This window comes from Acipenser ruthenus, chromosome 15 (genome assembly GCF_902713425.1).
Source record: "Acipenser ruthenus chromosome 15, fAciRut3.2 maternal haplotype, whole genome shotgun sequence".
Lineage (NCBI taxonomy): Eukaryota > Metazoa > Chordata > Actinopteri > Acipenseriformes > Acipenseridae > Acipenser > Acipenser ruthenus.
Window position 1 is genome coordinate 5,828,085 of NC_081203.1, and position 24,946 is coordinate 5,853,030.

The 24,946-nt window shown below is 39.4% G+C and overlaps 3 protein-coding genes across 4 annotated transcripts; 1 reads left to right on the forward strand and 2 right to left on the reverse strand.

Annotated features, from left to right (window-relative positions):
* Positions 1 to 163: 163 nt before the first annotated feature.
* Positions 164 to 9,856, forward strand: LOC117422497 (solute carrier family 2, facilitated glucose transporter member 6-like). Its single transcript, XM_058987224.1, has 10 exons — positions 164 to 300; positions 2,542 to 2,695; positions 3,385 to 3,591; positions 4,187 to 4,286; positions 4,742 to 4,953; positions 5,659 to 5,808; positions 6,543 to 6,651; positions 6,982 to 7,179; positions 7,617 to 7,762; positions 8,469 to 9,856. Exons 1-10 carry the CDS (start codon positions 164 to 166, stop codon positions 8,625 to 8,627), a joined length of 1,572 nt encoding a protein of 523 aa, XP_058843207.1. The 3' UTR covers positions 8,628 to 9,856.
* Positions 9,857 to 9,885: 29 nt separating this feature from the next.
* Positions 9,886 to 18,968, reverse strand: LOC117422612 (calcium channel flower homolog). Of its 2 annotated transcripts, XM_034909220.2 has the most exons (6): positions 18,260 to 18,968; positions 14,766 to 14,838; positions 14,196 to 14,321; positions 13,625 to 13,732; positions 13,209 to 13,252; positions 9,886 to 12,494 (listed from the first exon to the last, which is right to left on the reverse strand). In XM_034909220.2, the coding sequence occupies exons 1-5, from the start codon at positions 18,390 to 18,392 to the stop codon at positions 13,246 to 13,248; spliced, it is 447 nt and encodes a 148-aa protein (XP_034765111.1). In that variant the 5' UTR covers positions 18,393 to 18,968; the 3' UTR covers positions 9,886 to 12,494; positions 13,209 to 13,245. The 2 variants fall into 2 exon arrangements, with proteins under 2 accessions (XP_034765111.1, XP_034765109.1); XM_034909218.2 differs by lacking the exon at positions 13,209 to 13,252.
* A 733-nt stretch (positions 18,969 to 19,701) lies between these two features.
* LOC131697528 (uncharacterized) lies at positions 19,702 to 24,883 on the reverse strand. Its single transcript, XM_058987040.1, has 8 exons — positions 24,603 to 24,883; positions 24,148 to 24,276; positions 23,128 to 23,275; positions 21,863 to 21,996; positions 21,450 to 21,550; positions 21,157 to 21,367; positions 20,603 to 20,682; positions 19,702 to 20,130 (listed from the first exon to the last, which is right to left on the reverse strand). Exons 1-8 carry the CDS (start codon positions 24,806 to 24,808, stop codon positions 19,916 to 19,918), a joined length of 1,224 nt encoding a protein of 407 aa, XP_058843023.1. The 5' UTR covers positions 24,809 to 24,883; the 3' UTR covers positions 19,702 to 19,915.
* Positions 24,884 to 24,946: the final 63 nt, after the last annotated feature.

Genomic DNA, 24,946 nt, shown 5'->3' on the forward strand with positions numbered 1-24,946 from the left:
AAGTGGTTCGAGAAGGGGAGGGGGGTGACAGTAGGGGAAGGAGGAGATCAGCTTCTGGAGAAAATCAGATCCTGCTGGCGGCCAGCTTTGTGAGTAGGAGGCGAGGGGGCGAGGTGGAGAGAGAAAGAATGAAGAAGAAGGAGTTGAGTTGTAGAGATAGATGATGGGGATAGAGGTGGTGATAGAAGCGAGGCAGGAGTCAAGCTCCTCCAGGAAGCCTGCTGGGGGACCAGGGGGAAGGAGTAGAGGAGATCAGGTTGGAAGAGTTAGAGCAGTGCTGGTGGGAGATTTAGCGAGAGCGTGAGGAGAGAAGGGCTGGGACAGCACCATGGATAGAGTGGACAAACTAGCAGTTAGGAAGCAGAAGAGGCAGGGAGCGGTGCAGACAGTGCACCAAGGCAGAAAAGGCAGAGTATAGATAGAAAAGAGCCTGTGTTTTGTGATGAGTTTAAATAGGCAGTGTATGAACACAATTGCAATTCACACAGATCTCAGTAGCACCTGGGACAATCTACTGGCAGTTTAGCAAACAATTAGTGTGATAATTTAGTCTAACAAGCACTATATCTTAGCATGATCCATGCATTGGTAAACCTTAACAGCAGAAAGTACAAACAAGTTCTGAGTACAATTTCACTTTCTATTTCCATTAGAATAAGTAAGATCTGCATTTCTTACTGTAATCCTGTTATACTAAATGTCAAACCCAGCAGTGAAAATATAATTTATTGTTTTACTTTGTTAGAATAATACCAAGGCTCCTGGCACGTGTCACACCTCATGCTTCACTTTGATGCGCCCTCTTGTGCCATGTCGAAAGATGTAACCTTTGCGTTGCCAACTTAGTGCCAACCAAACTGCCGACGTAAGCCCAACGTTGGCCCAACTAAAATTGCTGTCTGGGTCTTTAGCAAAAATGACTGACTGTATCACATTCTGGGGGTATTTAAAGGGTGTGTGTCTGTCTGTTGGCTCGGCATACTTGTCCAGTTATCTTAAAAAAAAAAAAAAAAAATACCACCGCCTGTCAGTAAAGAACACTCTGTCATGAAAGAGTTAATTCCAGTTCCCAGCTGGAAATTCACATGTTGCAAAATACCTTACTTTTTCTTTCAGTATGCCTGGTTCGTGATGGACAGTTCTTACGGGAAACTCTGGGGTGGTGATGCGATTGCTCGCAAAGCAGGATGGAGAAGTAACCTCGTGTTGAGTTTATAACAGCTTGGAGAGAGATCGAAGACAGTCAGCCAGACAGCTGCCTGGGCTTGAACAGAATGGGAGACGGTAGAGAACCACTGATTAGAAACGGCAGAAGCTCCTCCTACGGTGCTTTAGCTGCCGAAAATGGTCCCGTAAGAACAAGGTAAAAACAGTATTTGTGAGAAATCATACTTTACTTCTCGGTGCTGTACAAATACTCAGAGCCAACTCAAGTGATGTTGTTGTACTTTACAAATTGTCTATAACAAGTCCTAAATCTATGAAATACCTAAATGTACTTTAAAACATATATTTTAGTAATACTGCTGAAGTTTTTCAAATTATTCTGCAATTAAATATTATAATTACTGTACTGCTAGGATACATGCAGTAGATAGCATTACTGGACTTAAATGTTGTTTAGTGTTTGCATAATAAAAGGCTTGCAAATATATATGGCTTTACAGAATACAGTAATTACATGATTTTAGCCATACAGCGACTAAAATATACAGGGAGATCTCACACAATGTAACAAACTAAAACAGGAACATGATTTCATGCATGAGTAGTCAAGCAGAGTCAACTGTTTGAATGTTCCTATTCTGCACAATATCTGAAAATACAGTCTAACGACTACAAAACAAGCACACACATGCATACTGAAGTGCATGCAAACGACCTTTCTAAGCGTTTTGGCTGATGTTTTTGTAGAAATTAAACTTTTCTGTAGGCACTAAAGGTAGTGTTGCAAAAACTTCCCTAAAAACATGCGTTTATAGTCCACCTAATGATGCAATGATGAGTATTTATTGTAATGATTAATACATATCAAAATATCAGACAGATTAAAGATTTAAAAGCCTTCTATGAAATATGAATGATATATGACAGCCCACTACGTATGGTATGGTGCAGTAATTAGTGACCACAATTAGAAGAATGCAATTAGAATTATTTACTTTATTTCCTGATAAGGATAAAATGTGCAGCACCTCCATTTAAGTCCTTTAGTTTTGTAATCTCTCTCTTCCCTCGCTGTTTTTTTTAATAATTAGTTTCTGACTTCTTCCTTAATGGAATTAATGGCTTTCAGGAAGGAGTCTTGCAGAATTCCCATTTGTATTTAACAACCAAATTGAAGTTGTGTAAGTTTGCACAAAACAACAAAAAGGCAAATTCAAAGTGATTGCAATTCAAAACTGTGCTTATGCAAACATTATTCTGAAATTGAGAGGGTTGAGTCAAATTCCCAGACTTTGTATTCAAGAGAAGAGAAGTGAAATAGGGATGCCAGGATAAACCATGTCCACTGGTCACATATGGCTTCTCTTTCCACAGCAATGCCAAATTGTACCTGGCTGTGTTTTCAGCAGTTCTGGGGAACTTTAACTTTGGGTTCTCGATGGTCTACACATCGTCTGTTATACCACACCTGCTGAACTCCACAAACCCCAACCTAAGAATGAATAATGCTCAAGTTGCATGGTTTGGGGTAAGAAAAAATGACATCGTTTAGATTGTATCTAACTTGAAAGAGGCTGGTGGAGAATGGTGCCGTAAATAGTGTGTCCCTTTAACTAGCTATTGCTTTACCCCTAGGTTTCAATATTCATTGATTTATACAGTATATCTATACACGGTGAAGTCATGTCATCGCAGGGTAACAGGATTGGAATTCCCATGAAAGTGACTGGAGAGACTTTCCACTTGTCAAATAATTTACTAAAAAAGAAAAATACGGTAGTCACTAAATGGGAAATAATACAGTACAGTAGACCCTGTTCAGTGATTTTTTTATAAGTTGTGATCTTAACCAGCACCTAGTCCTTATTTTAGTTTTATGATACACACATTTCTTCAAAAATCAGAAGAAAAATGAATAAAAATTACACAAGGAGGTGTGACTGTTTTACATACTTTATAATTGAATTATGATGTTGAAGTTTCGACTGCAATCCGAACCCTGCTAGTACTAATTGACCTGTAATCCAAACCATGCTATCATAATAAAATACATGTTTATGCTGTAGCATGGTTTGGATTAATGGTCCATTCAGACCAACAGGATTCAGATGAATAAGTCTACTGTAGTTTTTAAGCAGCTGTGCAGGACATAGTCCCTTGTGGGTGATGTGCACAAGTTTGCCTGGTGTTTGACCTGATGATGACGTCTCTGTGCAGTCAGTGTACACGCTGGGGGTGGCGTTTGGAGGGATCAGTGGGATGTTCCTGAATGACTGGCTGGGGAGGAAGCTCTGCATCATGATGTCTGCCGTACCCTCTGTGGCGGGCTATGCGGTGATGGGCAGTGCACAGGGAGTGTGGATGCTGCTGCTTGGACGCATTCTCACAGGAATAGCTGCAGGGATGACATCAGCCTCAATACCAGTGAGTCCTAGTGAGCTGGATAAATACTGTACATTTCCTTAACCTCAAACACTATGGGGGAGATTCAATCAAAAAATACAGCACCTCCGTTAAAATAGGTGAAATAACACAGGTCATAAAGCAGTGTTTTTTTTTTATTAATTATTTATGCCTCATAAAACTATAGATATAGAAAAAAACTAGGCAAAGTTTTAGTGTTTCCTTGACTGAAGGCTGGATTCAATCAAAACATAACCACTGTTTTATTGGCATTATTTTCTTGACCTATAGCGCTATTCAATCAAACCTTTTGACACTGGCATAGCCACTTTAGAATGGCTATGGCACCACCAAAGTAGGACAACTTATTGAAAGTCATCATACAGCATGGAAACAAGTTTGTAGAAAAATAATTAAAAATAGTGTTGTAATCCTGCATGCCTTTTGTGATCTGTTTTCAATGAGTTGTGCATCATTTCTTATGGGTAGAGACCAACTAAATATTAATAAAACTGTGATATGTAAAAGCCAAGGCTACCTGTTTTTTTGTGTTATGTATTATTATGTATGTGACTATTACAAATAGCATTCCAAAAACCTTTCAAATCCGTTTCAGGTGTATGTGTCAGAAATTTCCAAACCAGAAGTGCGAGGATGGTTGGGATCCTGCCCTCAGATCACAGCTGTCTTTGGGGCCCTTTCTCTGTATGCACTTGGTAAGGGTACATTGGAACATGTTGCTTAGTTATTAGCTTATCAGACCTCCTATGATCAATTTCTTGATCACAGTGTTCCACGTGAATTGTTCCGTGCCAGTGCCACAATTCAACACTCTACGTCGACTAGATAAGTCACAGCACTTGGAGATACACCCCAAGCGACTTTATACACCCATAATCATAAATAACTACAGCTTTATTCATTTCATTTTGTTAAAAGGTGGGTAATGTTTCCACAGGGGTTGCATTGGCTCTGGCGGTTCAGTGGGTGAGGAACACAAAATCAACAGGGACTGTTTCCGCTCACCGCTGTACAGCAAACACCTACAAGGCTGGCCTTTGATCCACCAGGGGCCAGCAGCTCACCGACATCCGCTGTACATTGCCAACATTGTATAGAACCCCAATCCTCTTGGTTGGTGTCAGTGCTGACAGTGTGTATGTCCTGACAGGGCTGGGGCTGCCCTGGCGCTGGCTGGCTGTGGCGGGGGAGGTGCCCACTCTGCTCATGCTGGTGCTGCTGTGCTTCATGCCAGACTCGCCTTGCTTCCTCATCTCCAAGGGCAGGGCTGAGGAGGCACAGCGCTCACTGGCCTGGCTTCGAGGGGCCGAGACTGACTACATGCGCGAGTTTGCGGAGATTGACCGGAGTATCAAGGCACAGGTAGGAACAGGAGTATAGAGAGGATTTGTTGTGAATAGCAAAAGCAGAGCTAAACAGCAAGAGTTTATATAACAAGACTTGGGTAGAGATGAGCAACTAATAACATACCCATACTTTACAGACAAAAACGTGGAACACCTGTCATATGCAGCACACACTTTTGTGTAAATAGGCAGTCCCTCACAAGATAACATTTAATTTGTTCTGCAAATGGCATCCACCATTGACATGCCTGCTGTGTTCCTGCACCTGGCTCTGCCTTTAATTTAGATTGGATGCCACTATCACTATTTCATGAGCTCTTGTGTACTAAATATTTCACCAGGTGGGCTTGGTTTATATACAGTACAGTAATTATGTTTAGTTCTGGTTGTAACCTTTTTTGTGGTCAAGTGGTGATATCCTACACATCTTGCATTGGGTACAAATTATCAATAGGATTGCAAGCTAAGTGTGAGTGCGTGTGGGAAGGAGGCTAAAGAGAGCAGGAATTAAGGATGGAATTAAGAAATTATAAAATGATACATTTGTCCAGTAAGTATAGAATTGATCATGCTTCTCCCAGACTTTTCTACGCATTTAACATGCTTTAACATTTCATATTCCTCTATGCTTTAGTTTTATAAGGGTCAGGTAGAGTCGACAGGGCTGACAAGGGTTCCTCTGTTCCTCTTTGTTGTATCTGAATACCAATGTGCTCTGCAGGGTAAGATCTCGTGCACAGACCTGCGGAATCCCTTTTACTACAGGCCCGTCCTCATCACTGTGCTCATGAGGTTTTTACAGCAGATGACGGGAATCACCCCTATCCTTGTCTACCTGGAGCCCATCTTCAATATGACCAAAGTCATCCTGGTGAGAAAAAATGATCACTGTTGTTGCAAAGGTTGCCATTTCAGAAACACACTGCATCTGGGATGATCGATATTAATCATTTCTTATTGACACTATGTATTTCTCAGTTAACTTAGCATATGGTTTGCACAGCAGTGCCTCCTATGGCCAGTTTCTTTATTGCATTATTGGGTTTCCCTTGGCTTGTTCTATACCAAATTTCAGCACTCAACTTCAGCTAAGTATACCCCAAGCACTTTATGCCGGACCTGTACTTTACAGAATCCAGTCTTTGGATAGTAATAAAGTGATCAGGATTACAGATTGTAACGATGGGCAGTCCAGAGGGCAGTATAGAGACCAGACATGGACCGTGGGTACAAGCAAGTTAATACACCCCTCAGGCGAACAGGATTTATTTCCATATCAACACACTGAACTGCTCACGTGACACTACCAGCAATGGGAGCGCACCGAGCACATGCAACACAGTGTATGAAAACTTTGGTAGGATCTACACTCTGAACTATTCCTGTCTGTTCAATAATAAACTAACGTAGCTGAAGAGATTGATCATGGCATATAAACAGTCTGGGTGGATATGTGATGGATTACTGTAAATACAGTACTTAAAGGTACAGAAACCAGTTAGTAGAGGTTCATTACGAGATGGCCACATGCTGTGTCTTGCGGATCATTATTAGTAATTGCTGTAGTAGTAATAATAGTACTCAGGCCCACTTCTCTCTTGCTAGCCTGGGGATTACGATGCTGTCATTGTGGCTTTCGTCCGGCTGGTGGCTGTAATTATCGCTGCCACTTTCATGGATAAAGCAGGGAGGAAGATTCTGCTTTTCCTGTCTGGTAAGTTTATGAGGTAACACTTTATATGAAGATTAAAGCTACAGTGTCACACATGTAAGATGTAGAAATGTCTTTAAGCATTAACTAAATACTTTGTAACGCACAACTTAATCTATAACAAAGCACGGCGGTCAGGCTGACCTGTGGCACACAGTAAATAGCGGTTTAAACTCTGTATGTTGTATTTGAAAGAAATCTGCAAATCTGTATTAAAAAATACAATTGTTTAAAAATATGCAAAGAATGAAACTGTAGCAAAAGAAGTAGGGGGCAGTGTTATCCCTAATGTTTAAGTGAATTGAAGTCTCGGTTGGTTTTGTCTTCACTCAGGGTTTCTCATGTTCCTCTCCACTCTGACAATGAGTCTGTACATTCACTTCAGTGAGGACCACTCCCAACCCCAGCCCCACCACAACAGCACCCAGCTCCTCACTGATCTCCTCTCACAGCCACACAGCATGCTCAGTACAGGAGGGCAGGGTCTCCTCACCTGGATACCTCTCATTAGCACCATGGTCATTATATTTGGTAAGTTTTAGAGGTGCTTTATCCATAATTATATTACGGTAACACCAAACCCCAGTCCTACAGGATTTTTATTTCACCTGTAAACTGAATAGGACGTGAGGTGGATACCATTACCATTAAAATACTTATTATTTTATTATTATTATTTATTTCTTAGCCGATATTAAAATGAGAAGAGAAAAAAACTACTGACTGATTGTAAGCATCATAAACAAGCATGGAAACTCCCATTTTTTCTTACACTTTATTAACATACTTTTTAGTTATCACTTGTTCTATATAAAACAATAGATTTATGCTATAATACGATTCCTACAGCACACTAAAATCAGTAAAATAAAAAATATGGAAGTTAGAAATAGAATAGAATGCCAAAATGGAGCCATTTTATTTTGAATGGTGTGTTAATTGTCCCTCCCCCCTCCTCTTCCCCTCAGGCTATGCAGTGGGCTGGGGTCCCATTACCTGGTTGCTTATGTCAGAGATTCTGCCCCTGGGTGCTCGCGGGATGGCCTCTGGTCTGTGTGTAACGGTCAGCTGGATCACAGCCTTCGTCGTGACAGAGGTCTTCATGACTGTCGTGGTGAGTTCCACTCTCACTGTCCACTAACTACACACTGACAGTTAAATATATGGAGAAAATCCTTAAACCTCATGAAGATACTTCATACCATCTCTGTTTTCAGAAAACCTAATTTTTTACCTGTTTAATGTCGTATTATGTGTTTTTTCATCCCTACTGTGCTACTTAGATCATTATTTAGCCGTCTTACTAACTAATGTAATTTTGTATCCATAAATATTGAGGTGGGTTTAGAAATGCGCACTAGTAGTTGCTACTGTTTCCGAGGGGGCTGAAATTATAGCTGCACATCCCCTAGTGGTCATATTTTTAATAGCACCTCACTTCAGATATTCAGCTTTAAGAAGTATTTTTCAGAAGCAGCCAGCATTGTTGACAAAGGACATGGTAAGCCTGGTATGAAATGATAAAAGTTATATACCAAACACACAGTAGGTAAAGAATGAAATACTGTATTCTGACAATGCAGATGGTCTAGTGTCCTTTTAATGTATTTTTTAGTAAATTAAAACTGCTGTCATCTGCGGCTTGAAAAGTGACAGGATTCATGATTTATTAATGAAAAATAACACTGCAATTCTAACTGGCTCCTGGCTGTGCAAAGTCCCCCCCAAAAGGGGCTAAGAAAACCCAATGAGTATGAGCAAGTTTACTTCCTATGCCATTAACACACTAATGCGTGTGTCATGCTGTGTTTGTTCCCCAGAATGCCTATGGCCTATTCGTCCCCTTCCTGTTCTTCGCAGTGGTGTGCGTGGTGAATATCATCTTCACAGCAGTGTGCGTGCCAGAAACGAAGGGGAGATCACTGGAGGAGATTGAGAACTACTTCAGAACGGGATGCACATTCAGCATCGACGAGTAACGACATGAAAGAATCTACTGATGGAACACAGATACTTACAGGGGACTGCTAAGTGATCTGGGAAACGGTATGTATTTTCTATGGCGATATCAGAGCTTATCATATGAATCAGTATTCATGCTCTGATTTAAAAACTTGAACAAGAGCTTTCAGACTCTCAACATATTGTAACTGACTGCTCGCTGCTATATAGGGTGTTTTCCACGAGCAAACTAGATTGCATACAGTATTCAGGCTATACAGTAGAAATGCAATATGCCATTTTAAAAGCTTTCCTGCGTTAAGTTCTAGAATCTTATAGAATGGATTGGTCAAGAAAAAAGTCACGCAGGAGGTGGACTGCTGCGCTGGGCACTTACAAACAGACAGAAGGTTCCTTCTATCCTGGAGAGTTGATATAGTACACAGATACGTACTGTAGCAGCCAAAGCTTTATAGTACAAGTCATTCAACTTCCATAGTTGTGAGCAAGAGGAATGACTTAAATAGCAGCCTACACTTCCAGTTTAAACATGCAAAGAATGAAGAGACATCAAGATTCCTAACAGTAAATGATAACTTTGTTGCACTTTTAAGGTTGCATATAATCCAGCTGCTGTTGTTACACCCCCATGCTTTTAAAGAGGTCACAAAAAAACAAGGAAAACTATGAAAGTATGTGCTAACCAGAAATCATAGTTCATATTAAAATCAAATAAAACTCAACAATCTTGTGGAGCACTCTATCTTAAATATAAGTACTGTAATCCACGCTCTTCCGGCAAACACAAACACATATTTGTGCTGTTTTGTGTTTTAATAAAAGTGGTGTTGCCAAAATCATTCCTTCCCCTCCCTGTAAGCTTTTACTTCTTTCTTCTTTTACTCAAAAGACTGGGAATACATTGAGGTTGAGGGCTACAGCATTCCAGATCTGGAGCCCAGCATCAAGTGATTATTTACTCATGAAGGGAACAGATCTGTCTCTGTCTATGAATTAACAAACCCAGGAGATACTAGGAATTGACCTTCTCATAAGGAAGCGGGGCAATGCGAGTTTCATGTTAATTAAAGCTGCTATTATTAATCACACTGCACTGTTGATTGGGTCAGGTGTGTATTATAATTGCTTTGTACTTGTAAGAAAAAAAAAAAAAGTATCTTGATTATCAATAACAGGACAACAAAATGCAAATCTTTTGACATTTCTAATGCAATAAAGTATTTTGCCAAATTGGTGCAATTCTTTTTCACATTTCAAAAGACACGCTTCACACAGTTTCCATAAAAAGGCAAAATTAAGTTTATTCATTAGTATCGCTATACAGGGGGAACACAATTTTAAATCAGTTTCTACAAGCAAACAAACTCCTTTTCAGGATCACAAACAAGGGAAAGAAAAAAAAACGACCCCCTGAACCCCCATCGCACTGGAATAGTGTGCACCATTTACAGCAGATACAGCTAAACAGGTGTGAATGAAAAGGTGGCCAAGTCCCCAGATAGATATTTACCCGAGTACTCTTTAATTGACATAAAAATAGTGTTTAGATCCCCAGTCACCCTGTGATACATTGCACATGCACAGTATATTTACTGGAGCACTGAGTAGAACTCATTTGCACACTGCTCAGTGTGTTTCGAGTTGCTGGTAGTTTTGTATTGCTGGTGGAGCCCCATCTCTTCTCTTACAGGAGTTTGTGAGCTGAATGCTAAACTGGTATAATTCATTCATCAGTGCTACCGCCTACATTACTAAGGTATGATTCTCACCTTACTGCATTAACATAAATTAGTTTATTTAATGCATGCTTTGCTTTACATTATCATATTGATCGAGTCATTTGGTTGCATGCACTTCTGTTCTGTGTATCAAGTTAACTAACAGATTGGTGTTCACAGTTTTCAATGATCTGGAATTTAATTTCAGGAAAGCACTGTTATTTTTGAAATATAAAACTATTTACATAACACAGAAGGCATCCTGTTTTATCAAATGATCCTCAGAGACCTACAGTACAAAACTATAAATTATTATAAATTTTTCTTTTTTGAAAAATGTACCTTTCAGATCAAGGAATTATTAACTACTAAATACAATGAGTGATTTGTTGTTAACTAACCCCATGTATTGATTATTGATCATGCAGAAAAATGTCTTTGATCCATGACAGAGAAATACAGTCTTTAGAAAAAGTGTTTGCTCTGTTGACAAAAGCAAAGTCTAATACGACGGGCCCTAAATTTGAGAAGCCAAATATTAACAAACACGCCTCAAAAAAGGCACATAGGCACCCACAAACAAAGTCTTTGTGATGACAGTGCAGTTGTATATATTTCCCATCTTATCTGGAAACTAGGACCAATCATTTACTGAGCTCTGCAATACACCTTGAAATCAAAGAAATTCAAGCTCATCTTCAGACTTGTGCATCTCTGTACTGCTGTAAAAGGGGCACCATCCATTCTGCACAAAGCAACAACATGCAAGCTAAATAAAATAAAACTACATTCTTCTACCGTAACAGAAAGAACAAGTATTAATTACTGAGCAAACACATCAGGAATGCAGAAGAAAACACATTTCCTCTTGGCTTTAAAGAAGAGAAAGCTGTTCTTTCCTCTAGCAATGAAGCTGCATGGATTCAAAGTTTATAAAAAAAAAAATTGGGGGTTTTAACTGAAAACTTGTAGCATGATCTACCTAATTAAGTGTCACAGCTTTATAGTGTGTAAAGGTACACAGAGGTATTGTAATGCAGCAAAGAGAGACCTAGGAAGTCTAGAGAATTCAATTCCAGTCACTATAAAAGCTTATTTGTCCTAATTTAGAACTTGTGGAATATCACAGTTTAAAGTTTTACACATAGATCCTGTGTTGAGACACTCCTAATGCAATTCATTAGTCGGTTAGGTTATCTATAATACCCATCACAAAGCACACTATTCAGAATAGGATTTCAAGCACATTTACTATGCTGGTAGAAATTAAATCATAGATGTCACTAATGCACCCCAGAAACCTGATCCTAATGATGTGGATTTTTAATTTTTATTTGTATTGCATTTTCAGGACAAAACAATATGACAACATGCCTGTTTCAATACTTTCCCAGCTGCAGAGGAGAACTGTCAATGCTGAAAATAAGATTTTAAATATCTATTATAGCATGCAGTGTGTGAGATTTATATACTTTATAGCTTGGTAAACATTGCTTGAACCACTTTTGGGTCCTGCTATGTTTAAACGGCTAATACATAGTGTTTCTTTGTAGCAGGTACTGCTTTTTAGGGGTAACTTATTCCCATTTAGTAACTGTAATTTACATAGATCTGGATGCATCATTGATATTATTAAATTACACCAAATATTGCAGTCATTTGCAGTATGTATCTCGTCAGCATACACATGTTAGGATTTCTTGACGAGACTATACAAATCCTTTCTATTGCATTTTCTCCAATAATTATTTCTGTAAGATGGGGAGCACCTTCTCCTGAGGTGTAAAACACATTTAAAAATTAAGACAGTTTGTAAATCTTTAAAAAAGATTACAAACCATTTTTATTTGAAATCCTTGCACACTAAACCTGGCAGTAAAACATGGTGTTTTAGGGAAACCCTGCGTACTGAAACATAGAACAAAAAGAGACCCCCAAAGAAGAAAACTAACCCTAACTCTGCAATACATTTTTGCATTTAATCCCAGAATCCTATTGTAAAGGTAGACAGTGGAGCTGTTCCTCTTTCTGCGTAGACGGTTAGTGTTCAGGCAGTTTAGAGACAGGGTGGGATGTCATTGTGCTAATCCGTCTGTAGTTCCCATCAGTTTCTCCTCGTCACCTGGTTTTTGGTGCTGCAGGCGTGCATAGCCCACACCCTCCCCCCTGCAGACAGAAAGACACATGACAATGAAGAGGCAAACATCAGCACCTCAATGCCTTTAATATCTTCAATTTAAAAGAGAAACAGAGGTAACACTTTTAAAAGATTAGGGGATCATTTGATCAACCTTTACCAGGATAAACCACAGCTTTAAGGGCATTTCACAACACTTAGGAATGAATCACTGTGGATTTCATAAACCACTTACCCCTAAAATAAGAGGTTAATGCAATCGAGTGGGGAACCCTGGTGTTGTGAAATTGTCTTGATTAATCCATCTGTGACTTCAGACAAAGGTTTGGGTTTATGGTTTAGAAAAACTTGCACTTAATGGATTTCATTTTTTTTGTTCTGCAGCACAATTTAGGATTAAGTGTATAAAGGTAAGGGTGAACCTATAGCATTGAAAGACACCATTTTGCCTTGAGAATGTTTATGAATATTTCCACTGAAAGTCAGAACATTATTTACTTTCTATAGTTCATATCCTTTATATCTGGATTTTGTTTTTGAGTGTTTTGAGTGCCTGTAATACACTGATCCAGATTGCATTAGAGCAAGTAAAAGAGACTCCCAATGGGACAAGCACAAGAAGCATGACAGCATGTATTATATTTAGTTATAGCAGCATTTTATTTCATATTTCTTGATACTTTGTTAATTTAATAAAGTTATTTTGTTGGTAAAGAACTGGTTACAAATATGGCAAGACTCACCATGTATACGCAAGGATAGGAGGAGATGTTGCATGCATTACAGCCTTAGTTCAGTAAAAACAGAAAGATATATATATATTTTTTGTTGTTGTTTATTTCAACACAATTCAAGAACCTAATCTATTCAAGTACTGGTCAGTATCTGATTGCTGTGTGGCTACTTAAATTAGCCATATGTATCCCACTGCTTTAAAATTTAAAGCATTTATTATGCGATTATTATTAAACGCGGGACACTATTTAGGGGAAACAGGGTTTAGTCATCAAATTTTAAAAAGTATTAAGTTACTGTTTATCATTTAAATAGATGTTGTCAGGCAGCTTACTGCAAGTGGTTTACACATTAACAAAAATAAACAATTTACCAATGTGTGGGTTAAATGTATACTTTTACATAAGCATTTAATAAGACATACTTTTTCCCCAGGGATGCCAGTCCATAGAGTACCCCTGTTGCAAAGGCAATTGCATTTCCAAACAGTGTGGTAAACGAGATGCTCAGAAAAACAGGAAATATTGCCATCCTGGGGAAGAAAAGAATATTACATTTAATCACTTACTTTTATGGAGCTTATTTTTCTACAGTATACAGTGAACTATGCTGCTCTTTCATTTGTGTTGCATTTAAAACTAAAGGCCTAATCCTACTTGACAGCTGACCCACTTAGCAATTTGGTCCCACATGTGGTTCAAATATGCTCTAACTGACTGTGAGGAAGGCTGTAGCTACAGCAGCCCTAGATCGCTCACAGCAGAGGATACTGAAGGGGCTCGCTGGGTACACACGATCTTGAAAGTTTCTCAAAACCAAACCAAGACATGTATATTTGTCTTGGTAACTAAAGGTGTACTGTCACATAGCTTCATAGAGAATTGGAAATCAAGAGTTGATTTAAAACAAGGGCCAGTGAATATTGGCACTGAAGAATAATTCTTCTTATTATTATTTTAAAATCTACAGCAACTTCAAACATCCCAAGCACTCACCCACAGTAGAAGAACGCTTTCTGCCAGGGACGGAGTTTGTCAGCTCGAGCAGCCACTGCATTTGCAAACTCAATAAACTGACAGCAAAACGGAACCTCGCACAAGAACAGAACAAAAGCATTTAACCTACAGAGGAAAACAAACAATTATTAATGTACTTAAACTTCAATGAGAATTAAGGTCTGAATTAAGACTGCTGCACTCCAAGCTCCTCATTATGTACATTAATGTATGTACTTATTTATGTCAGTTAAAGTTTTAGGACACCAGTTAGTTAGTCTAGAAAGTGTCTTCATGTGAAACAGCACCATCTAGTGATCAGCTATTTTGGATCAAGTTTCTCTTTGATGGTAGATTTGGCTCTAGCCATATTCCTATGAAAGGCTACTAGAACTGAAGAACAGGTCCTAAAATCTAGTATGAAAATATGCCTCCTCTTTAACTTACTGTACCACACACACAAGAACGGAACACAAACAAACCATGACTTAATTTACTTAAAATGTTGATAGCAGAGAACATCAGGGAAGCATTTAGTTCCAGATTACCTTATGTTATTAGAGTACTTACACCATCCATACTCCTGCGGCTATGTTTAATGGATTAATTGTGACGCAGTTCCAGATTCCTGCAATTGCACAAGCTGCAAGGGAAGGAAACCAGTTAAAATAATGAATATGCAGTCTTCTTTTTATAATGAAGTTTACAATTAGGAAGTGCTGTGTGTGGGCGTGGGGGTGGGGGGCAGCCATTCCTCATGAATGACTCTGTTCTGATTTGACAGCACCTGTTTAATTATACAAGCAGCCGTTAAATATGCAGTAGCTGTTCTGAATCTGATCTATCCGCAGCTCTCAAATGACACTTCATTAGAATAATGCTGCATCCGTTTTAAGTAGTTGATGTTATACTGCAGAACAGGAGCCCCAGGATTAGAAACCAGGCATATGGAGACAGAATTTGGAGCCTGTAGTGCTTATAGTATTGGTGCTGGACAGCAAAACAGAAGGTAATAAAGAGATACTGCATTAGGTTCCAAGCCCACTCTGTGGGTGTTAGTCCTTGACAACCATAAAACTCCACAGAAACAGATAACAGTTAGAAATCTTCTGCTCTGGGGAAATAAATACTGCACTAGCTAACCTACAATTCTAATAATGGATAAATAAAACTTCCATCACAAAGCAGTCCAGGTCTGATCTCAGTGGTTTGTCTTAACTGCAGGTGTGACTCAGTGTAAAACATGAAAAGGCTTCAACTATTATGCTACAGTTGCAAGCACACTCAATTATCGTGAGATGATCGATAATGTGTCTTATTTATTGTGCTGGAAAATGAATTGGTGAAAATCGTATTATGTTGCAGACTGTCATCTAAGACAGAGATGTTTTGTTCCTCTCTTCCTTTAGACTAGAGATGGCCCTAAACAGATGCAGGGGGGTGGGGGTGGGTGTTAGGTGCCATGTAATTAATACTGACATCAGAAAATTACTTCAATTCAGTCCCCCTTCAATTGTCCGAGAGATCAATAGTATGACTATTTAAAAAAATAAATAAATAAAAATAAAAGCCAGCAAGCAAAAAGCAGTAAAAGAAAATAATGCGAGAGGGAGAACTATTAACTAGGGAGATATAGTCTCAATTAATGGGAGTTAAAACGTAGTTTAATCAGCATTTTTAGACGATAATCATTGTTTTTTTAGACGATCATTCATCGTTTTTTCTATCGACTTTGAAAAGTAAATATTGCTTTGTAGTGTGCAAATCTCCCACAACAAAAAAAACCCCCAAGATTCTAGATATCAAATTGGTCTGTCTTTTGTGCCATTTTCAGAGCCCTCTGAAAGGAGCAGCAGGAGAGGTTTTCTGGTACATTCAGTAGCAGCTCTGCAGCCTTCCCAGCCTTGGTCTGCATGCTGAATATTAACAAAAATGCTGTTGGCACCTATCCTCTCTTTCTCTAGCTGCTTCGATCCCTAAGATTTTTTTATGGCACAGCAACTGAAAGAATAGATTAAAACCAATCAATTCTACACAATAAACTCCACTGCAAACCTTCCCATCCGCATCACTAGTCGAGAGAACATTTACACATAGAACTTTCAAACCTTGGATGACAAATCAAAGCAGTCTCTTTTTCTCTACAATGATGGAGCACTCGCTAAGTTAGGTGCAAATACCTTAGCTTAGTGGCTGAGGAAAAAGAACAAACTTCTTCATCTTTTTCAGATTGGTGTCTGTTATATCAGGCAGACTGAACCCAGACAGTTTTGTTTTTTCTTTCTCCTCAGACAACGTTAAAACAACCAAGACACAGAGAAAAGGTCAGGGCATGCATGTGACTTTGCAATTTGCATTTCGTGACAATAATAGCACGATTGTAAATTTGTACCAGTACTGTTTATGCACCGGGAGACGCACACATATTTCCCCCAACAATTGTCCTTTCTATACCAGTCATCAGCATGATTTTCAAACAGCTTTTCTTACTATTAGGTAATACAATGAGTCTGATCTAAAGCACAGCATTTTAATTCTATGCAACACTGATGAAAGCTAATTTACATATGTTGTGTCTGGTAATCTTTTATAGCCAATTGTGACATTTTGTACAATACTCACATGGACAATAACTTTTCAAAAGTTTCCCAAACATACTGTTAGCACAGGCATTAGGAATGAAGATCATAAAATCGGACAGAGCTGCTAGTGTTACATTTCAAATAACCAAGCACCTAACAGCGGTGCACATCTAAATAAATGGAAGACTTGGCCTGTTAACCAGTGATTTATATGGATGTAACTTTAATTTCTTAAAGATTTCCTATCGACGTAGGGGAATAATTATACTCGTTTACAGCTGTTGGGCATGCTGGGTCTGCAGTCCAATGAGTGTTCAAAATCAATCCGGTTTTAAATATGCAAGCAATTCAGACACACACACATTTTATATTTATATATATATATATATATATATATATATATATATACACACACACACACACACACACACACACATATATATACTGAACAAACACACTCTTGCAAAAACATTCACATGAGATGTTAAACCAGCTAGATTTGTGTTATTTGATGTTGGCGGTGGATGATCTAATTTGTTGCAAGAGAATCATATGAACACTGTTGCACGACTAATTGCTAAACTATGATTATATTTTATTCAAGTCAGCTTCGTGCCCCAACCATGAGAGGGGGAGCTGTTTCACTGTTTGATTCATTTTAACTTTGCATCCCCCCCCCCCCCCCCCATTCCAATGAGCTGCATCAATTAATCAGTGCATGTTTTATACATTGTAAGCCACTCTAGGATGACTCCATCGTGCCACATTATAAATCTGAGGTAGTTGTGTTGGGAAGTGCCGTACATATAGCCTACATTATGACCTTTATTACATTTCAGCTAATCAAAGCTGACAAGCAGACAATCCAGCCGACCACATGTTCCACTAAACAAACTGCAAAAGTCTCGATTCAGGATGTAAATCACACCTTTAAATGCTTAACAAACAGATACATTCACTGTTTAAACGTGTACAGCCTTAGTCATGATATTTAATATCATATAAGTGCATAACCAGATCCTTAGGCATGAAAGTACAAGTACAGTCAGTGGCAGGCAGTGGCAGGCTCAATTCAGAGTAGCCTACAGCTTATTATCATACAGAAAATGCTGTAGATAGATGAAGTGAGACTGCATCCTGGTATCTAATGATACACTGTAGTTGAAATTCACGACAATAAGACCATACAGCAATGGTACTGCCATGCAGCAGTTTATCAGTTCGATAGGTTTGTATTTATAATATTTGTATAGCCTAAAAACCTGTTTAGAACCAAAAACATCTCAGCACAAGGAAAGAGGAACCAGAAATAATGACAATAGAACATGGCAAGAAAACAAAACTAAAATCATTGGCTGGCACTCCTTTAACCCTAAAAGTACAACGAAAACATAAGGATTGTGAAAACAGAGGAGGTATACATTAGCATGATACGGCAGTGCCGCTTCGGTGTAGCGTGACAATACCAGGTACTATACTCACAGATTCCTCCTAGGACTCCGGCGATCTTGCACAGCCACTTATACCACCAGGACATGCCATCGTCATTCGGATTGCTCGTAGTGGTGGTTCCGGTGCTGGTGGCACTATCAGCTGGCTGTACCGTGGAGCTCATTTTTCATCAATAAATTATTCAGTGTCTCTCACTTCAGAATCAGTCAACAATATAGTCTCGTTTCAGGTCGTGCCACAGAAAGAGTACTTTTGGTACGGTCATTTAAGAATCATTAGATTAAACTAAGCAGCATATATTAATACGGGTTTGTTTCTCTAACTTTAGTTAAAAATGTTGACCTAAACGTAAAGTGTATTTGCTATTTTATTCCATCCGATTTTGTGCTTATTTATATACAACAAATTAGCATTCTGGATTTCTACCAGCCCGAGTACTAACTACTATATATTGTCGATGTCACCGTCTGTAAGTTACTACTGTCTAGCTAAGTTTTTTGGGGTATTTAATTTTTAAACGATACAAAACTCTAACATATATAACTTAACTTAGTTAAAAGAAAACCAACCGCATTTTCCCGGTATTTTATGCTTCATATTTCCGCCCGGTTTGTTACAACCACACCTGTTTATAAAATGTTTTTTTTTTTTTTTAATTAAAATACAATTCGCTTTGTATTAGCTGAGAAGACTTGTTTGCGTTGCAGCTCACGGTCTGGCCGCATTGTGTTATGGGAAGCAGGGGTGTGGGTAGAATGCCTTTTCGACGTCACTATTCTTAAAGAAACAGCTGGTTGTCTGTCATGTGTTTGTGTGTCAAGTCTCTAGAATAGATTTGTATGGAATTATGCAATTTCTTACAGATTACAGTACAGGAATACAGTATATCGACCTTAACTATAAAGCCGTTCATGAGTTTAGATTCTGCACTGCACTTTTTATATGGGTACCTATCGTTCCAAATAATTTTCTTGTTTATTATTCAAATATTTGAGGATTTTTTCTTTCTTTCTAATAAAACACAGAAATCAAACAAAATATAAAAACGCGCTTCATAATTCCCGATTTTCCACTGTCTGCAAATTGCCTACTTTATATATTTACTCTGGAGGGGGCAATTGTGTGGAGTAGTGGTTAGGGCTCTGGACTCTTGACCGGAGGGTTGTGGGTTCAATCCCAGGTGGGGGACACTGCTGCTGTACCCTTGAGCAAGGTACTTTACCTAGATTGCTCCAGTAAAATCCCAACTGTATAATATGGGTAATTATTTGTAAAAATAATTTGTAAAAAATAATGTAATCATATGTAAAAAAAAATGTGATATCTTGTAACAATTGTAAGTTGCCCTGGATAAGGACGTCTGCTAAGAAATAAATAATAATTCACCATAGTGGGAAATACATGGTGTTTTCTTAACTGTAGAACAAGCCATTAACAGCACCTGATGGACAAGAAATGACACCCCTGACAGATTTAATAGAGATCAGGAGATTTAATGGTTAACATGCCTTCATTCAAAAACATCCACGTGGCATAACTGAAACACCATTTTAAAAAATAAACAAATAAAGCAGACACCATTACAGTCTTTGACAAACTGGTTAATTTCTTAATAGCATCTGTATTTAAAGCTTGAAGAGGCACAGGTTCTCAATGGGAACACGGTTCTCCTGCTGGCTTCCATATTCAATGGGATAGATCTGCCTCCCAACATTCGCAGGTTTTTTCTTTGCATTGCTCTGTGTGAGTCTGCAGTGGCCCCGGCGCTGACACCCGGTTGACAGAGCCAATACCCAGGGCTGGGGCACCGCCTCTCTCCACAGCAAGGGCAGTCATTGGCTGTTGAGAGACAGAAACAAACTGCTCCTCCTCTTCATTCCAAAATCCCAGTTGATCCCAATCTGCCACAGAAAACATGTTGTACGATTTATAATAGAAAGCTTAGTAACAAACTAATCTGAACACACCAACATTCAAGACTACAGGAGGTAAATTATGCATGCCATGTATGTATTGGGGGTTAAAGAATATATAAATATTTAAAAAATGAAATAATTGCTGCTTCCAATTCAGGAGGGAAGGTCAAAATCTGTGGAGTCAACTCTCCAAATGGCTCACTGAGTAATCACTTCTGAGGCTGTAACTTGTGAAATCAGTAATTACTGCAGTCTTGGATACAGAACCACCGGCCAACCAAGCACCTACTCTCTGCCATCTCTGCCGTCATGCCCATCAGGACCGAAACAAAGATGCAGCTTGTGCCAATACAACTTAGGGACTCATTTGCAGAACAAATAACCAGTTATGCGAGTGACAGCTCTTGTACACAATGTACAGAAGAATAGTTTGTCTAACTCCAGTCACGTTACTTACCTTGCATTGCTGGCTGCTTGACTGCAGTGGTAGAGGTCGGAGGTCCAAGATGCCTTCCCAGAGCAGATTCTACTTCACTTCTGCGGGTTATTGAGAAGTCAGGTTACATTTCCACATCATTTGGAAGGTCCTACACAAGCTATGACTTAAGACTAAAACGCTTACATAATAAACATGCATATAAGAAACCGTAAACCAACAGTATTTGCAAGTCTGCACACGTAGCTAAATGATTCCATTCTCTGAGTTGTTCAAATGTTATTTTATTTATTCAATATGTGTCAGTGACCATGTATACTGAGGTGTCTGCTACCACTGAAGACGCAGATAATTAATAAAACACAGTTTTGTATTAAACCGTTTTAGATCATCATTGACTACAGTTAAACAAATTCCAAACTGTATTTTCTTCAAAACAGACCTATTAAAAAACAAACAAAAGCAGCTCTTGAGTTGAGCCCTGATGAATAAGGCCATGTGCCCCTTAGGGCCGACACACCTGCCCACAGGTATTCTGAACACCCAACGGAAAGTCAAGCATAAAGTTGGTGTACCTGTCGGTGCACACGGGTGTCATGAACAGGTCACCGAGAGGTTCATGTGTTGGAGTGCTGTCTGGCCAAACAGGATTTTCCAGGTCATACAAAGACAGGGAGAACATGGGCACCGGGGAAGCAGCTGGGTTGTAGTCAAAGGTCTTCACAGAAAGATCCAGTGGGAAAGACCTTGGCTGGGTACTAACAGCTAATTGCCCACTGCAGTCACCTGCAAATAGAAAGAAAGAGAGTGGTACAAGGCATCATCCATTCAGAAAATGTAACACTTACAAAAACCCAAGACCGCACACCTGAATTAGTCAAAGAGTCTTCATTGTCACTCTCCATGCTCTTCTTAACGCTGCTCTGCTTGGCTGCTGAAGCAGGATTCTTCACTGGCTTCTTCCGCTTGCTAAATATTTACAACAAGTGTTACTTTACAAGGCATTACCTCTATTTTATTAGCGAAGCAACTGATCAGCATTAAATACAATTTGATAATTATGACTGACATTAATTTATAGTTTAATAATTGTAATTTAACTCGAGCAGATGAAATTAGTATACAGCCCTCTAAAACTAACTAATGATCCAGTTCAAAACAGAACTCATAAACTGACTTATAATAGCATTAATATCCTCAGCAACGGTTATTAACGTCATTTCATGCTTTTTCCACACTGTGCACATAGGATGAATAGCTAAAGAATGCTGCAGTACTGACCCAGCAGCGCATGCTTTCTGGTGCAGGGTACGTGCTTTGTGGATCTCCTCACAAATCTTCTTTTTTCGTTTTTCCTTCATAATCCGGCGCTCTTTCTGCCATTTGCAGTACAGGTCCTCTGGAGGAAACAAGATCTAAAAACAGAAAATCAACTTTTCCAACTGCACCTTTATATCTGTTTTTCTATCCTGTCTGAATGTTATAGGGAAATGGGGGGAAAAAAAAAAAAGACAGTCAACCAAGATTGAGTACAACATTATTAGAGAAAATGTAACATCCGAAGAATCCGACCCTTCCTCATCAACTATGCTACCCAGCTCCTGGTCCAGGCCCTGGTACTCTCCCGCCTAGACTACTGCAACTCCCTCCTGGCTGGCTTCCCTGCGTCCGCCACCCGTCCGCTCCAGCTCATCCAGAACTCTGCTGCCCGCCTGGTGTTCTCTCTGCCTCGCTTCGCCCACGCTACTCCACTACTCCACTCGCTCCACTGGCTCCCGATCACCGCTCGCATCCAGTTCAAGACTCTTGTACTAGCCTACAAATACCTTGACCAGACTGCACCCAGCTACCTCCAGACCCTCATCTCTCCCTACACCCCCACTCGACCTCTCCGCTCCGCCTGCACTAGAAGACTAGCTCTACCTCCGCTACACTCCCCTGCCTCCAGAGCCCGCTCCTTCTCCACCCTTGATCCGCAGTGGTGGAATGACCTTCCTACAGATGTCAGGACTGCCCAGTCCCTGATCACATTCCAGGCGCCTCCTTAAGACTCACCTCTTCAAAGTGCACCTGTAGAACTCCTCTGTTTGTATCCTGGGACACTATCACCCTTCATTTAAATGTGCTTTATTTTGCTCTTATCTGCCCCCTATTTTACTGCATTTAATCCTGTACTTCAGAATACTGTAATCTGTCAAGTGTTTAACCTGTAGTACTTTGTATTTAATCACATCCTGATGTAACTATCACTATTTAATCATATCCTGATGTAACTATCACTATTATCTGCTGTATTATTGAATTGTGGTTTGTCACACTTGTACTTTGCTTGAACAAAAGTTATGGTATTTCTTGCTCTTATTGTATTACTTGTATTGTAACACTTGAAATGTATTTGCTTACGATTGTAAGTCGCCCTGGATAAGGGCGTCTGCTAAGAAATAAATAATAATAATAATAATAATAATAATAATAATAACAAACAAAAGACACAATTAACCCTAGACTGGCACAAGTAGGTCGGTACCATGTCCTTAGATACTCACAGCACTGTGCTGGTCAGCCGGTACAAGCTCCTTGACCAGCTCCAGGTACTTTGTCGTCCTCTCCAGGACAGTCACCATGTCAGTCCTCCCACCCGGGAACTTGGGGAGGAGCTCTCTGAGCTCATTGCAGCTGACCGAGATGCGCTTCCTAGGGCAACAAGAACACTGTTACCATGTGACCTGAGTAGGCAATGTATTGGTTTGATGTCACTATGTATACAGAGCGTTCACAAGGGCAAAAACCATATTAGCATATACTAAACCACATATACCTTATCTGTAAGGCCTCCTGTTGCTTGAAATGTGAGGCCGAGTCAAGGTAAATTGGGAGTTTTATAAGGAGCAAAGCAAGGACTAAGGAGAAACTTGGAATGGGTGTGAATAGGGCTACCATATGGCTCCAGATTAATCGGACGCTTTGAGACAGACCGGGATTTCAAAATTCCCCCTAAATTGAAAGTAATTCACGTATAAATGAGCTCCACCTTTGAGATTAATCCTGCTGTGGTGGAATTGCTTGGGCGCAGCAAACAATTCACACTGATCAGCTGCTTCTGATCAGATCTTAATGAACGAATAGCTAATTTATCGATAGAGCAACGAGATGATGATGCGATTGTATTTGCAGAATAATATTGGCGATTGAATTTTAACAAACAGAAAAAAATAGCGACTGGCTGCAATTCATTCTTGGTATAATACAATTATTTAACGCGCATGCCGGTATTTAAGCACCATTATTAATTGTAGCTAAGGATGGTTCATTTACACCTTCATTTATTTCAATTTAGAGGCAAGTGTGAAATCCCGTTCTGTCTCACAGCGTCCGGTTAATCTGGAGCCACATGGTAACCCTAGGTGTGAAACATGAGTTGAATGAAGTAATTCAGGGGCAAATGTAGTATTTCTTACACCATACAAAACCATTTATTGTGTAACAAGAACCTGGGATGGTTGAGACTGCCATGTCCGTATTTCACAACATCACCCAAATAGTTCTGTTCTCAGCTTCTTTCCTACCTGCGGTCTCTTTCCAGCAGCACACACTTCCTGTTGACGGAGGCCAGGGCTTTCCTGTGCTCCTCCAGCATTTGCTTCTGCAACTCATTCAAACCCTCCTCAGGATCGGAGTCGCTGATGGATGAGGACCTAACGGGGCGCAGCCAGAAATCATGGAATCAAGGGTGTTTTCATAAAATAAACGAAAAAACATGCGTAGTAGTTTTCGTTGTGCATATCAAGTTAAAAAATGTAGGCAACATTTGCTGTCTGGTTTCATGTTTCCTGTACAGTGGTGGAGAATTCATGTATTATTATTATTATTTAAACAGCCCTCCCATGCCAATAAAGTTGAAGTTTGAAATATACCAACTATAAACTGGAACAGAGAAATATTTTTATATAACAAATACTGCAAAAACTGATTTTAGAATACAATACAATGCATGCTGTTAATCGTAAATTGCACAGCTCACCCATCATTCTCTTCAGTTGCCGAAAAGGAGTTAGACTCCGATTCCCCGGGACTTCCAGTTCCCACCAACACGGACGGGGTGAATATGCCTTTACACGTGCGCGGTGTAATGGTTTCACAAACACGGTGTTTATTGGTAGGTCTTGGTCTCAGATTTGGGTAGCTGTTCCTCTCACGCCCAATATCTGTAAGGGTATTTACTGACATTTTAATATACTTATTTTCACTTTTTTTATTTTTGTAATGCTTTTTATATTTCTTTCTGAGAATTGAAGGATGGTCATATCAATTAATACCACCCACTTAATTGCAAATCCTTAATTTCTGTGCAAGGATACATTTTTA